The sequence below is a fragment of the Myotis davidii genome, unplaced genomic scaffold (genome assembly GCF_000327345.1).
Source record: "Myotis davidii unplaced genomic scaffold, ASM32734v1 scaffold44, whole genome shotgun sequence".
Taxonomy (NCBI): domain Eukaryota; kingdom Metazoa; phylum Chordata; class Mammalia; order Chiroptera; family Vespertilionidae; genus Myotis; species Myotis davidii.
The window spans coordinates 3,559,147-3,575,714 of NW_006299705.1; the positions used below are offsets into that span (position 1 = coordinate 3,559,147).

Below are 16,568 nucleotides of genomic sequence, written 5' to 3' on the forward strand. Positions count from 1 at the left end.
TCCCTCTCTCCCTGACAAATAAATAAATGCATAATATGTCCATGAGCATCTCTTGTTTTTCCTTTATTGACAGTAAGGGCTTACACCTAGCATTAATTCTGCTTCCCGTTTTGTCATTGTGGCTCAAGCCCACCACTGTAACAGCCCCCACTGAAGGCAGATTTTGGTAGACTTTGAAAACCTTGTTTGACTTGAGACTCCATATGCTTCCTGGCTTGCAAACAAAGTGGCTTGCAAATCCTGCACCAGCAATGGTCAGTGCAACAGCTACCCTTGTACTGGCCATGGTTCCGGCTCCACTGGGCTCCTACCTCCACTGAGAGCATGTTTCATCCAGCTCAGAGGCCGCAGCCCCCAACACCACACCTCTACCAGAAAGCAGCATGGCCACCACCAGCTGGGACAAACGAACAGACACAGGTGCCCAGGAAACACAGCAGTGGTGGCCTGTCCACCCTTTATAGGGAGAATATTATTCATTGTATAAATGTCGTAAGTTATTGAACCACAGTCATGCTCCACTTAATGATGGGGATACTTTCTGAGAAATGTAATGGTCACCAGGCCATTATGTTGTTGTTTGAACATCAGAGAGGGCACTTACACAAACCTGATTGCACAGCCTACTACACACCTGGGCTATCTGATATAGACTGTTGCTCCTAGACTAAAGGCCTAGGCAGCGTGTCACTGTACAAAACAACATGAGATTAAATCAACCACAAGAGAAAATGATGCAACCAAGGGACACAGGAAATGGGAGATACATAAGGCTGCCCTTGGTGTGAAGCAGTGTGCTGTTTCACGCAGCAAAATAACAAAAAGTGTAGTCTAGTAAATACGCAAACTAGTAACGTATTTGTTCATTATCAAGTATTATGTTCTGTACATAATTGTATGTGCTGTACTTTTATAGGACTGGCAGTGCAGTAGGTTTTTTACACCAGCATCACCACAAACGTGAGCAATGCATTGCACTATGACGTCATTAGGTGTTCGGAATCTTTCATCCTTATTACAACCTATGGGACCACCGTCTTTCATGGGGTTCATCTTTGACTGAACTGCTGCTATACCATAGTCCCTTTTTTGATGGATGTCAAGACTAACATTTTTGTTTTACCACGATAAACAAGATTCCAGTAAATAGTCTGGTATACACAGTATTTTTGTGCACTTTAGCTAGTATACGTGCAGGGCAAATTCCTAGGAATAAACTGATAGGTCACAGGGCCAGCACATTTTAAATTTTGACATATTTTGCCAAATTGCCCTCCAAAAAGATTTCACCAGTTTGCACTCCTTTGAAAAAGAAACCCAATGATATGGAGAGGTGTGGAGTAAAAAAAAAAGAAAAGTGTGCCTTCCCCGGCCATTTTATCCACAGACATAGAGTTTGGGTATCCTTCTCAACCTCAGATTTTGCAAATAGATTATAATTCTGTTACACAGACGGCAGTATGTTCTGCCAGTGCTTTTTTCAATCGACAGTACATGGTGGCTCTGCTTTCAATATTTATTGAATGGTATAGTGCCTACTGTTAAAGCCGAGGATTGCTGGGGATGTGGTAAGTCAGGACTGGGGGCTGGTGGGCCTGGTGTGCTTCCTGCTTGTTTGTCAGTGAGGTGGAGGCGCTGCCCGGGGCCCCAGGGGGAGTGTGTCCTTGCATACAGGGCAGGCACTGTTGATTACAGCTCCCAGACGAGGGTGCTTTTGTAGCCAGCTACTTTAAATGTGTTTTAACTTCATGTGTGCATGCATTTAATTTCTTCTCCACTCTCTGACTTGGAGTGATTTTATCTGGTTTACAGGGGGGTCGTATGGTCGGGAGCTGGGATAGCCTCAGTTCTAGACAAGAATTTGGTGAATGGTATAGGACAGCGATTTTCAACCTTTTTCATCTCATGGCACACATCAACTAAAATTACTGAAATTCTGTGGAACACCAAAAAATATATATATTGTCAATCTGACAAAAAAAGGTGTAATTTTGATTCATTCACCTTAGATGCCTATTATAGTATTGGTTGTTGTCATTTTTTTTAAATTTGACAGTCTAAGGGAAAAGAGGTCAGTGCTCCAGACTACATAGTCAGGTATTGTATGTTTTAAAAATTCTTGCTGCACACCGGTTGAAAATCGGCTGGTATAGGACACTGTACAGGGTAAAATCCTGCACACTTTGCTGACAGGGCTTCAGCGACATTTGAGCTGCGTCTCAACATTTACTAGTGTTATAGCGTCAAACATATGCCCAGCCAGCTAAGCCACTTCAGCCAATGCCTCAGCGTCTTCTTGTTTCCACTTTCTCCTCTCTCTCTAAAACTCTTAAAAAAAAAAAAAAGAATCTGAGGAGTCTGATGATGACATAGGCTTTGGCCATTTTTTAAAAATTATTATTATTTATTGATTTGAGAGAGAGAGAAAGAAACATCAATTTGTTGTTCCACTTAATTTGCATTCATTGGTTGCTTCTTGTATGCGCCCTGACCAGGATTGAATCCACAACCTTGGCGTGTTGGGATGATGCTCTAATCAACTGAATTACCGGGCTAGGGCTGGTCTAAGACTAAAGCTCTTTTGTAACACGTTCAATAAAAAGCTGAAGTCTGAGAAGAAGAAGAAGAAAAGTTAGCCTTTACTGGCAGTAGGTAGTTTATTTTGTAGAGCTGTAATCCTGTAACCCCCTGCAGCTCTCACAATTGGTCATTCTGTTAACTGGTTTTGCAAAACACGTATGTGGTTCATGAAATTAATGTAGAGGGTGGTGACTGGCTTTTTATAAGGATGGAATAGAACACAATAAAAAGTATGAATGTTCCCTGTGTAATGAGGGTAATAATTATTTTGTGAAACTTTCCTTTCTATTACAGATATTTATATTGGAAGTAGGTTACCATACAGAGTATGTTTCTTGCTATGGGCAATAGTCAAGTATATAAAGAACACTGTAATATGTAGGATTATTATTTTTATTTAAAAATCATGTTCTTTTTAAAAAATTATAAAATAAATTGGAACAAGACGTAGGTCTATCCTAAGTGTATTAGTTTCCTGCGACATAACAAATTGCCAAAAAAAAAATGGTGGCTTCACCAAGAGAAATTTATTCTCTCACCGTTGTGGCGGCCAGAAGTCTGAAATCAAGGTCTTGTCTCTCTGAAGGTCCCAAGGAGAGAATCCGGTCCTTCCTTCCTCTAACTTCCGGTGGCTATTGGTGTTCCTTGGCTTGTTTCTTGGCATTACTGCGATCGCTGCCTCCCTTTTCACACCTCTTTCCTCTCTTCTCTATTTTCTCTCTAAATCTCCCATTGCCTTTCTCTTATAAAGACACTTGCCATTGGATTTGGGGTCCACCTGAATAATCCAGGATGATCTCATGTTAAGATCCTTCATTACATCTACACAGACCCTTTTTCTCAGTGAGGTAGTGATCACAGAGTCTAGGGATTAGGACATGGACATACCTTTTGAGGGCCACCTTTCAACCTGCTATACTAAGTGAAAAGTGAAGTATTGATCTCTACACCTTCTAACCCTCCACCTAGGCCAGTGGTCGGCAAACCGCAACTCTCGAGCCACATGCAGCTCTTTGGCCCCTTGAGTGTGGCTCTTCCACAAAATACCACGTGCAGGCGCACACGTACAGTGTGATTGAAACTTCGTGGCCCATGCGCAGAAGTTGGTTTTCAGAAAGGAGATGAAGCAAGTATACAAGACGAGTGTGGATGGGAGAGTTGGAAGGGGTTGACCTCAGCGAACGCACCTCAATCAGATTGAGGACGTTTTTAGCAAAAGCCAGTTTAGGAGTACCCTAATTAAGTTAATAACAATGTACCTACCTATATAGTTTAAGTTTAAAAAATTTGGCTCTCAAAAGAAATTTCAATCGTTGTACTGTTGATATTTGTCTCTGTTGACTAATGAGTTTGCCGACCACTGACCTAGGCCAACCCCTCATCCTCCTGAACCTGGGTGCAGAGCTAGGAGAAAAAGTGATGACTAAGCATGAAAATTATCAGATAAACTTGAGTAGGTTTAACGTTCTCCCTGGTGTAGTGTGGTGTACTTTGCCCTGTTTCCTCTGCAGGGTGGAAGACCTGCCGCTCCTCAGAATTAAAATAAGGTTGTGCAGTGTCCTCAAACTGTCCTTCATTTTCTTCTGCAGGTCCCTGATCACTTAGTTGAGGCAGGTTGTAGGCTGAATATGTCATTCATTTGTTGTGGTTTCTAACGTTTAACTCATAATATGGGGAGGAGTGAGTTGTTAAAGCTCGCCATGTTACTTGCTTGAAAGTCAGAACACATATTTGTCTTTGGTGCACCCACCTGTCCAGTCACCTTGACGCCAGAAAGCTGGCCTGCCTGCTGACCTCCTGGTGAAAGGTCTCCAGGAGGCCCACGTGGAAGGGAGCGGGGGATCCCTGCCTTGCCGGAGGCTGTCCTTGTGGGTGGAGCGGGAATGTCCCTTGCGCTCCTGGGAATCTCCCTGTGTGGTGCTTTGGGATAACGAATGATTGATAGGCCAGGCCGGATCCTGTCTCAGCCAGCGTGAGATGGCCTTTATATGAACAGTTAGGAGTTAATGAGTGTGGACAGTATGTAAACATAAATTGAATACTGTCAATTTTATCGAGATTCATAGAAATCAATGTTATATTCCACACATACTCCACAACCCTCTCTCTGATTGAGAGAATTTCACTGTAAACAAAAAACCAGACAACAGAAATCCCACTGATCCAGTCATCCAGAGACAGCCCCGTAAGCATGCTGTGTACATTCTGTGTACTCCTGCTGTCTTTATCTACAGTGCTTTTTCTTGCGCATACCAGCATGACTGCTGAAACATTGATTTCTGGAATGACCCTTGTCTGCCTTGCCTTTCTTGTACAGGAGTCAATAAACCCTCTAAAGGAAGAAGCATAATTGGCAGAGTCGATGACTCATCTCGAATCCCTGGGACAGGCGTTCCAGTGGAGCCAGGCCTTTCTGTGGATGAGATTTCTGCCTCCCTCCTGACTGGAAAGCTGACAACTGTCTTTCTTGCCGAGTAATGGCATCGCCCTGTGGGTCTTCCTTTTCCGAACGAAGAAGAAGCACCCTGCAGTGGTATACATGGCCAACCTGGCCTTGGCAGACCTCCTCTCTATCATCTGGTTCCCCATGAAGATTGCCTATCATATACATGGCAACAACTGGGTTTATGGGGAATCTCTTTGCAAGGTACTCATTGGCTTTTTCTATGGCAACATGTACTGCTCCATTCTCTTCATCACCTGCCTCAGCGTGCAGAGGTATTGGGTGATCGTGAACCCCATGGGGCACACCAGGAAGAACGCAAACATCGCCATCGCCATCTCCCTGGGAATATGGCTGCTGATTCTGCTGGTGACCATCCCCTTGTATCTCGTGAAGCAGACCAGTTACATCCCAGCCCTCAACATCACCACCTGCCATGATGTCTTACCGGAGGAGGTGCTGGTGGAGGACATGTTCAGGTATTTCCTCTCTCTGGCCATCGGAGTCTTCCTGTTCCCAACCATCCTCATGGCTTCTGCCTATGTGCTGATGATCAGAACACTGAAATCTTCTGCCATCGATGAGAACTCAGGGAAGAGGAGGAAGAGAGCCATCAAACTGATGGTTACTGTCCTGGTCATGTACCTGGTCTGCTTCACTCCTAGTAACATCCTGCTCGTAGTGCACTATTTCACGATTAAACACTGGGGCCAGAGCTACGTCTACGCCCTGTACATCGTAGCCCTCTGTCTCGCCACCCTCAACAGCTGCATCGACCCCTTTGTCTATTACTTTGTTTCAGAAGACTTTAGGAATCATGCAAAGAACGCTCTTCTTTGTCGCAGTGTCCGTAAGGCAAAGCGGATGAAAATATCTCTCACATCAAAGAAGTCCTCCAGGAAATCCAGCTCTTATTCTTCAAGTTCAACCACCATTAAGACCTCCTATTGAGTATTCCAGCTCCGTGGATGGAAGTTTTACGGGAGGCTTTGGAGCTTGCTTAATGTTATGGCGACGTTTCTGTTGTTTCCTAACCAACAGAGTCTAACCACGTACCATGTATATGCAGTACCTTTCAGGATTGCTGGAAGCTTCCCTGTTTGCATGAAGAAAATCCACTAAGTTAACATAAATGCCAGTTTCAGAATTTCTCTACTCAGATGCTCCCAGAATGGAACTTACAAAAGCAGACTTTAGAAGGTGGCTCCCGGCAAAACACACACACACCAAACAGAAACCCAGTGACTTGCAAAAACTGGTTTTGGCATAAAGACTAAGTTCTTAGTGGAAACTACATGTCTTATACATCTGGGGTCAACCACAGTCTTGTTAGGGCTTAAGAACCCTCAGAGATGATCTGTCCAATTGATTGAGTTGATGGAGGAAGGAACTTTTAAAGAGGCGAAGGAGCTGCCCAGAGTCAGGCTTCTAACCAGTGGCGGCAAGTTAGGGTTGGGCAGCAGCATCTGAATGGTCAGTGGGGTTCTTGCACCACTTCATCGAAGTCAGCGAGCTTTTTGTTTAAAAAGGCAGGCTCATCAGACTCTGGAATGAGAACTCAGAATCTGGGAACAGGCCCCCAGGAACCTGCATGCTGACAAGCTTCTGTGCAAAGCTTAGGCACACTAGGTCTGACACCCACTGGTCTGGCAGCTGCTGCTACTGGATAAAGGGTCCTGGTAGTTTTTAAGAAGAGAAGCAGACAGAATGCTTTGTGTCTGCTCGGAATGAAACTGGTTTGTTGACTTACTGGATCTTTCAGTTTCTTTATTAGTCTTGAGCTTTTATATGTATCATTATCATTTTGAGGAAAATGCAACAGGATTTTAAACTTGAAAATACAAATGTGTAACTTTTTACTGACTTCAGCGAAATCTTCAGGTAGCCTGAGTTTCACAACAAGGATCAGAATTGACCACTTAGTGTTTTAAGAAATTATTGTTGGACTATTTATTGTCAGTTTTGGTCCTTTGTTATCAAATATGAAATTATAAAGCCTTCGCTGGGTTTGAACCGCATCTGTTTGGGGAAAAAAAACTAAAATAGATGTGATTTGCAGTAATATATCTAAGGGATATTTGGCTCCAGACTGACTTTATATGACTTGTATTTGTGACTTTTTGAAATAATTATTTTATTGTATGATTTATAAATGACTATTTTAAAAAAATATTTTTATTGATTTCAGAAAGGAAGGGAGAGGGAGAGAGAGAGATAGAAATATCAATGATGAGAGAGAATCATTGATTGGCTGCCTCCTGCCCGGCCCCTACTGGGGATCAAGCCCACAACCCCAGGCATGTGCCCTTGACCAGAATTGAATCTGGGACCATTCAGTCCGCAGGCCAGTGCTCTAGCCACTGAGCCAAATCAGCGAGGGCTCACATGACTACTTTTTACAACTTCTTTCTTTCTTTTTTTTTTTTTTTTTAAAATATATTTTATTGATTTCTTACAGAGAGGAAGGGAGAGGGATAGAGAGTCAGAAACATCGATGAGAGAGAAGCATCTATCAGCTGCCTCCTGAACACCCCCCACTGGGGATGTGCCTGCAGCCCAGGTACATGCCCTTGACCGGAATCGAACCCGCGACCCTTGAGTCCGCAGGCCGACGTCCCATCCACTGAGCCAAACCGGCCAGGGCACAACTTCTTTCTGAATTGTGTGTGCGTGTGTGTGCGCGCGCGTGTGTGTGTTTGAGGGAAGGAATGTAAAAGGGCAAGCGACATCATTCTACTAAGAAGAAATTATGCGAGGCTCACACCTTATTTTTACATAAAAAGGGCCATACTGTACATATTGCTCTGAGGGAGTTGTTTTTCATTTACTTACAGTTCAGAATTCTTTCCATGTCTGCACCCATAGGTTGACCTTCACTTTTAAAGGATACAGACTATTAAATGTTTTGACTATATTGTGATGTATTTAGTCATTTCCCTACCTATGGCTTCCGCGCCGGCCCCCCTCCCCTTCATATAAATGGTGCTGCATTGGACATCTGTGTGCAGATGTTTTTTGATGTGTTCCTAGAAGTAGAGTGGCCAGATAAAAAGACACCTATTTAAATTTTAAATTTTTGTAACTCTTGCCAGATTGCCTTCAGTAATTTATACTTCTACCAAAAAGTGCGTTTGTACCTATTTCCTGAAATGCTCATTCATGAATCTTTGCAAATTTTACCAATCTGTTTTGAAGCAGCACAGCCTACTGGCTGAGAGTGTCAATCCTGAGCTGCCAGGCAGGGCTGAATTCTGACTTTCTTTATTTTTTTTGTTACCTTAGGGGAGATACTTCTGTGTCTCAGTTTCCTCATTTGTAAAGTGAGGATAATGTCTTTCTCACTGAATTATTAGGATTGAACATTTGGCACATTTATGCAGTCATACACATTATGTAGCATTATTACTATTATTCCTTTATCTGCTAACAAGATCTCATTTCCAGTCTGCCCCTTTTCACATCAGTGCCGGTTGTGTCTGCCTGCCTTCTTGCTTTCTCCGCTTTGAGTCTCCTACCAGGCTTGTAGGTTGTCTCCATTTTACAGGTAAGAAAGCAAAAGATGGTGGACACCGAATACAAGGGAGCAGAAACGATTGGTTCACAGGCCCTGCAGGTGCTCTATGGAGGGATTCCGTGGAAAAAATGTTTGGTATTTGCCATTTATTTATTAGTCATTTCAATAACACATGCTAAAAAACCCAACTGAACAAAAATATATAGCTAAAACGTTTTCTTCTTTGCTACCCATGCTCATTCTCATCTCCCAGCAGGTTAATTTTTATAATCTGTACACAATATGTATGTACATTAACCCTTCAAATAAAAATGAATATGTTACAATAAGAATATGTATGTGTATATAAATGTGTATATGTGCACATATATGTATGTGTGTGTGTGTGTATATCAAGTTCTTAAATCAGTACAAATGGATCTTCCTCATTTTTTTTTTCAATTTTCTATTCAGTTTATCATTAAGTTATAGGGATCTAGTTCTCATTCAAGTTTACTTGAGTTTTTCATATCTGAATATCTTATCAAAAATAGTGAAACTGGAGAATGTTGATCTAAAATCTTAACACAAGCATGTAATAAATATTATTAACGGTTAATGTTTATAAACATTTGAATATTCCCTTAACTTCCAAAATGAAATTTAAAGCCAAAGGTATAAAAATCTTGAATTTCCTTGCCAGAGGCTTTTTCCCTCAAAGATTCCTTGTAGGCTTGCTTTGGCGTTCAGGATCATTTCCACATTCCGTAAGGATGATTTCCCTAGTACTGGTGTTTGGCTAAGTTGGTCCAGAGTCTTAGGGTGCAACCCACAGTTAGCAAGCTCCTCACGAACAGTCTCCTTTCACAGTACTTTATCCACTGGTGGGCAGATGTTGAACACAGCGGTTGGCTCATGTGTATACAGTCCTGCAGAAAATGACCCACTCTGTGAAAGATCTTCCTCTTTTTTAATGACTAGGAAGTATTCCATGTATGGATAATCATAAATTAATCATTGCCCCATTGAAGATGAAGTATTTTTCTTGGTTCATTTTAACCAAGTCTTTGAATCTACATTAAGAAGTATAAAGGAAATAATTTGAGAAATACAGTCATAAGAATGTGTTTTGCTGAAGCAAAAGCTTTTCAAGTTATATTTGTTCCTTGTGCCTTTGGGGAGTGGTTCATGAAGCCCTGGCCCACCTGAATGACACTCCGTGGGACGTATGCGAACTCTGGTTCTGAGCACGGAAGTGCTGGGTGCGGTGTCTTTGCTCTGTGTTAGCGGTCTTCCTGTGGTCTGATTTTCTGAACCACCTCAAAGTTTGAATATTTAGCATTCCCCAGGCTCCATTTACCAAGAGGTTCTCTCAAAAAGTAATGTGGATTTGCCTTCCACAGTGCAGGACACATTAACTAAACTGACTTGATTGGAATTGGTTTACTGGGCATTTCCTTGAATGTTGTGATTGTTTGCAGCAGGAGTTTTCAGACGTAATTAATTTCCTGGTTATCTCAATCTCATAAATCCTGAGGCTATAATCTCATCAGTATGCATAGTTCAGCGATTACATCTTTGTTCCTGAAACTTTAAGCTTTAGGAGGCTCATGAGGGGAGTGGAATGAATGTATCACCAAATCAAAGGTACATTTTGTCACTGCAGCCCCCGGTCTCTGACTAAAATTACTGCATTGTGCTGCGGAGTTTGGATGTCTTAAAAGAGAACTCTCTGACTCCACTGTAGTCCAAAGCCTGCCTCTAGTCCACCCCTCACCCCCAATTCTGAAATGAAAAGAGCAAAGAAAGCCCTCAGGTATGGAGTTCTCCATTGTATTCAAGGCATGGGGTTTCACTGAATTCTATTTAAATGTAAATACTGTCATTGGAGTCACTCTTTGGAAATGTCTTTGTTGAGGGGGATGAAGAATTCTGTGATTTGGGTATGAGCTGCCCTGGCCTCTACCATTTGGTCAGTCCATGGAATATTTCCCAGGATCCGTCTTCACTGGTGAGAAATCAGACACAACTGGACTTCTGGGTCACCTCCTCCTGCAGAAACCACAGCCCCAGCATGTGGGCTCCATCATGAACGCAAAGCAAACCATCGGCACCTAACATGGTGTGAGTGGTTCATTCCTTCATCCCGCAAAGAGTTACTGCAACATTACTGCCTTATTAAATGCAAATAATTAAATCGGGATTCCTGCCTTAGCAGCAGTCCAGTCATAGGGCTGATGTTCTCAGTGAAATGTATCAATATTAAAAACAGCCAACCCTCCAATATTTGGTTTATTCAAAGGCCTTTAAAGAATACCCTATTTCAAAGGTAGGTCTTGGGAGTGGGACAAAATCTAGTAAAATGAAGGACAAAAATATGAGCAAATAGTAAAAAGTGAACACCTCCCCTCCTGACCCACCATGTCAGAACCCATTTACTCCCTTTGTGTTTCCTGTGAGATATTTCTATGCATGTATACGCCTGTGTACTTGTATGCTCTTTTTTAGAAAAAGAGGAGTTATACTATGTACTAGTTATATTTATACATAATCAATTACCTCTCAATTTAATCACTTAAAACAACAATAAACATCTACTAACTTGCACGGTTTCTATGGGCATGCATTCAGGAGCCGTTTAGCCAGATGGGTCTGGTTGGGGATTTTGGGAGGTTGCAGTCATCCATGTCCAGTGTGGCTCCCTCACAGGGCTGGCAAGTTGGTGCTGGCTGTTGGCAGAAGACATTAGTCTCTCTCCATGTAGCCTCCCCACAAGGCTGTTCAAGTGACCTCAGAACACAAAGGCTGCTTCCCTCAAAAGTGAGCCAAGGGGATATGGGGAAGCCACAATGCCTTTTAGAGCCTCACCTCAGGAGTCCTGCAACGTCATTTTCACGATACTCTTGAGTACACAGTCTGGCTTCAGTTCCGTTTGGGAGAAGACTACCAAAGAGCATTAGGAGGCAAGGATCACTAGGGGTCATTTTGGAAGCTGGCTGCCACAATATGCGTATTGTCAAAACAAAAACAAATGGATCCACTGTAAAATGGGGCCATGCTGGAGGAACTGCCTGGCACCTCTTATGTCTAAACTACTTGGAATGTTAAAACAGGGCAAAATAACCTTTGATGGCCTAAAGCAACCTTGTGTGCCAGAGAACTTTCTGCAAAGATAGTAAAGCGGAGATGACCACCCCACGGAGATGACCAGACTGACAATTAAAATCATTATTTAGAATTAATACCACTATCTTGATGCTATCTGCACCAGTAGAAAAGCCTTCCTTCTATTGATGTGGTCTCCTTTTCTCAGAAATACCATTGCGTTTGTCTCCTGATCTGAGCACTATTGAGCTACCATCTGAATCAGTGTGCCCTAATACCTAGCTTTTCTTTTGATCTCAAATCAAGGCTGTGTCTCTCACTTTGAAAGGCCCTTTCATTTTTAGGTTAATATGAACACAATTTGAACATTATGTCCGTATCAGCATTTATAGATTGACCTTGTTATTTTAAATGAATGCATTCATTGTATAGGTGTACTATAATACAAACTCCTCTAGCTTTTAGGTAGTTTCTATTTTTGTTATTGTTTTGGTGGAGTTGTTTTTGTGGGTGTTTTTTTTGTTTTGCTACACCTGTATTCCTACACAAGCAATAATTGAGTGAATATTTCTGTATCTTTATATGCTTGTTCGTTCACTATGCACTATGTGCCAAGTCACATTCAACAAAATAAACGAGAACTCTGTTCTCATGGAGTTTACTTTCTACTTGGAAAGAGACTGAAAAGAAGAAAAATATCCAGTAGTAATAACTTATAAGGAAGAGTAAAGGTTAAGAGTAGTTTCTATTAAGGGATCAGAAAAGGTTTCTGAGACAGTGAAATTTAAGTTGCAATATAAAGGGTAAGTTAAAGGCAGCCATGGGCGGATCCCAAACAAGGGCTTTATGGGAATGAGGGGGAGAGGCAGGTACTAGGTACCTGAAGGGAGGAAGGAGCTGAGCTTTCATTCAGATGCTGCCATAGGGTTGTTTTACTGGTAATTTAAAAAGACACTGGAGCCCTAGCTGGTTTGGCTCAGTGGATAGAGTGTCAGCCTGTGGACTGAAGGGTCTCGGGTTTGATTGTGGTCAAGGGCACATGCCTGGGGTTGCAGGCTCGATCCCCAGTAGGGGGCGTGCAGGAGGCAGTGACCAATGATTCTCATCATGAATGTTTCCATCTCCCTCTTTCTTACTCTGAAATAAAAAACATTTTAAAAAAAACTAAAAAGTATATCTAATATCACTAAAAAAAAAGACACTGGCTACTATGAAGTATGGATGGATTATATGACAAGAGGAGAAGCAAGAACAGGAGGAAATTCCACCAATCTAAGCGAGAGATGAGGTTGACTTGAATTAGGGTGAAGATAGAGATGGAGAGAAGGGAACTGATTTGGGCAATGTATTGGAAGTAAAGTTTGCAGGCGTGAGGAAAAGAGGAATCAGATCATTCATAGATTTTTTTGTTTGTTTGATGGATGATTGTGAAATGACGAGTGAGCATGTTTTGGGGTTGAAAGTCAAGAGTTCAATTTTGGCCATAGCATCTAGAGTTTTGAGATGCCCGTTAGACATCCAAGTAGAACTGTTGAGTAGGGCACTTGGATACCTGAATCTGGATTTTTAAATAGAGTTGGAAATAACACTTTTTGCCATATCACTAGCACTTTTAAAGCAAAGGACTTGGTGAGATGCCCTAGGGCCTAGGGGAGCGAATATAGATGAAGAGAAGGAGGCCTAGGTCAGAGGCCTTGGGCACTTAGCACCCTCTGAGAAGAAAAGGAGCCAGTAAGAGACTGAGGAGGACTGTCCACTGGGGCAGGAAGAAAGTACAGAGGATATGCCGCCAAGGGGGTAAAGGAGAGACTGGTCAATCGTGTGGAATATTAGTGAGAGGTCAAGTGAGATGGAACAGAGACGTGACCATTGGATATTACTACATGGAGAGCACTGGTGACTTTGACCAGACCACCCGTCTCAGTGGTGGTGGGGACAGGAAGCCAAAATGGGGTGTGTTAGAGAAAGAATGAGAAAGAAGGACACAATCATGGTGGATGATCCCATATAGTATAATTGTGCAAGGGAGCAGAGGATTGTGGGGCAAGAGAGGCAAAGAGTGATGGTTATCTTAGGAATATGGAAATGAGAGTGATTCATTAGAGAGAGATATTGATGGTGGGAGTGTCTGGATATACTGTGTTTCTAGAAATAGAATTTCTGGGTTAAAGAGTATGTGTAATTTTGATCATTGCCCTCTTGAGATGACACACCAATTTACACACCTGTCAACAGTGGTGTCTGTTTATCCACACCACTGTAAACACTGAGTTTTCAGGATCTTAAATACATGCCCATCTGAACTTCACCCATTCTGAGTGTAATGATCATGCAGAGCTATGAGCATCATGAAAGAAATGGAGCTACGTCTTTCCTCCTTCATTTGCTTTTGTATTTGGGGCATATTTTTCTCCTGCACCAGCTCACCGCTCAGGCAGTGACATTTGAAAGGTGCTGGTCGTGGGGAAATCCAGTCCTGTTTCTCTTGGTGTGAAAGGACACCTGTCATTCTGGGTGGGCTGTAGAAAATTTCTGTACCATTTGGGACATCCTTTGTTCCAGAAAGTTTTCTATCATTCTTTTGTGGAGAATTTGAGGGCAGGGTGTTAACTACTACAGCTGGTACCTAGGAACTTGGAGTCTGAGCAGCCCTGGAGGTGAGAAGTTAATTCTCAGCATTGCCAAGTCTTAGCTCAGGTCTGAGCTCCTCACACCAGCTTCGTTAGGTGGCCTGGAGTGAATGATTTAAGTCCATACAAGGCTTCATTATGGCTTCCAGGTAGCAGTGAGCAGATTTAATCACTTAATCCTCAGAAAGCAGTTTAGCCAAGCCTTGTGTTCTGAGCTCTCTCAGAAGCCACCTGGGACCTCAGAGGGGACTGTCTAGTTCCCATTGGTGACAGATTTTCCTTCAAACCAAAGATTTTTGTAAAATGGAGACTTTGTTCAAAATATAACTGATTTATCAGAATTTATGGTTTAAAATTACAGAGCAAGGAAGGAAATGATGGCATTTATTCCAACGACAGTTTCTGTTAATTACAACTATACTTTTAAAAAACATTATGGAAACTTTGTACCCACACAGAAGTCAACAGAATCATATAAGGAAGCTTTTGTACCCATCACTCATCAACACTTGTTCAGTTCCAATCCACCCACCTTCCCATCCCGTTTATTCTAAAGCAAATCCCAGAAGTCATACTATTTCACTTGTAAATGTTTCAGCAATTCTAAAAGATAAGGCATTTAAAAATCATACCTTTAAAAAAAGCAATTCTTTAATATCAAATATCCTGACAGTGTTCAAATTTCCACTTATCTCAAATGTCATAATTGGTTTTTTTAGTTAAAAAAATCAGAATACAAATAAAACTCACACATTGCCATTGGTCAATGATTTTATGTCTCCTAATTTGTGTTTGTTTTTTCTTTTTAAATATATTTTATTGATTTTTTACAGAGAGGAAGGGAGAGGGATAGAGAGTTAGAAACATTGATGAGAGAGAAACATTGATCAGCTGCCTCCTGCACACTCCCTACTGGATATGTGCCCGCAACCAAGGTACATGCCCTTGATCGGAATTGAACCTGGAACCCTTGAGTCCACAGGCTGATGCTCTATCCACTGAACCAAACCGGTTAGGGCTGTTTGTTTTTTCTTGCAATTTATTTGTTGAAGAAACCAGATTGTTTGTAGATTTTCCTACATATTAGATTTTGCTATTTCTTATTTGCTCTCCACTGGCAATTTAAGAACCATATTGAGGAGGAAACGGTCTTGCAAAGCTTGTCAGGTCATAAAAACTGAACAATGCACTGCCCTGGGCAGGGGGGCAGGGAAGGTCGTTATCGCTGGCCCCAGGAAGATCATCTGATAAGACCTGGGAACCCCAACACCTGGGGGCCTTCCTGTAAGCCCACAAGGGGGCGGAACCATATCTGCAAGACAAAGACCCCAGAAGATTATAAAAAGCAAAGACTGTATGTTACTCTGATTTGGAAATTACTTCCGGGAGTCCACTAGTCACTAGTGTTAATGGGTCCCTCCCTTTCTCTAGGAAGCGTGCTTGGTTTTTCTTTGCTCTTCTGTAACAATATTACAGGTATTAAAAGATAACCAAAAACTCTGATGATCACCTGTTCATTTTGCACTTATGGGAAGCAACTAGGAATACTGACATTCTTTTGCTCTGCTGTGTGGTGGTTGCCTCACAGTGATATTAATAAGCTCCCAAAGAGCTGAAAGAACAGGACCCAGGCCACCTGGATCTGGCTGGCTGTGCCTGGGGACTCCACGCTGACAGGATCTGTCATTAGCCAGACATGCAGACATTTCCTCATTGCCTTCTGCTTCTGCAGATTCATTCTGATGTTTCCAGAATCTCCATCATTTTATCATGTGAAGTATGGCTCCTCTTAATTTTCATTTTTAGGGGATGAAATATGTTGGTGCTCTTGTCCCAGCATCAAGAAGGGATCAGCAATCTGGAGAAGGCTGTGCGTAGATTAAATAGGAATCCAGAGACGAAGCATAATTTTGAAAGGCATTGGGGGTCAGAGGAGCTTAGCTAAAGGAGCTAAGTTCTAAGGTCTTAGGTTCTCAGGTCTCAGGTTTAAGGTCTTAAGATCTCCTTTTCTCAGGACCCCATGCTTTTTGTCAACACAATTTGTCCTGAGGCAAGGTGGAGATACACACTTCAAAGGGTCAGGGTTTTGTACAGAGTCCATTGTCAGAATGGGAGACTTAGCCTACGGCTGTTCAGGTGTTTGGCCAGTAGGAGGGAATAACATGTAGATTAAGATGCCCTTTTAGCTGTCTGGCAGCCAAGAAATCAATTTAATGTATCCTATTCAGGTTTGGGGAAATGCCTTCAGCCATTCCCAGATGCAACCCTGCTGTCATCCTGGAATTGGTCTTGGCAAAAATAGTTATTTTAAAAAGAG

The 16,568-nt window shown here is 42.2% G+C and overlaps 1 protein-coding gene across 1 annotated transcript in view; it reads left to right on the forward strand.

The window, feature by feature from the left end:
• F2RL1 (F2R like trypsin receptor 1) overlaps nucleotides 1-7,192 on the forward strand; it is a gene marked incomplete at its 5' end in the record, with an annotated part of 14,627 nt that extends 7,435 nt beyond the window's left edge. The window contains 2 exon segments of the mRNA XM_006775567.2: nucleotides 4,898-5,045; nucleotides 5,047-7,192. Coding sequence (XP_006775630.1) covers nucleotides 4,898-5,045; nucleotides 5,047-5,974 — 1,076 coding nt within the window.
• Nucleotides 7,193-16,568: the final 9,376 nt, after the last annotated feature.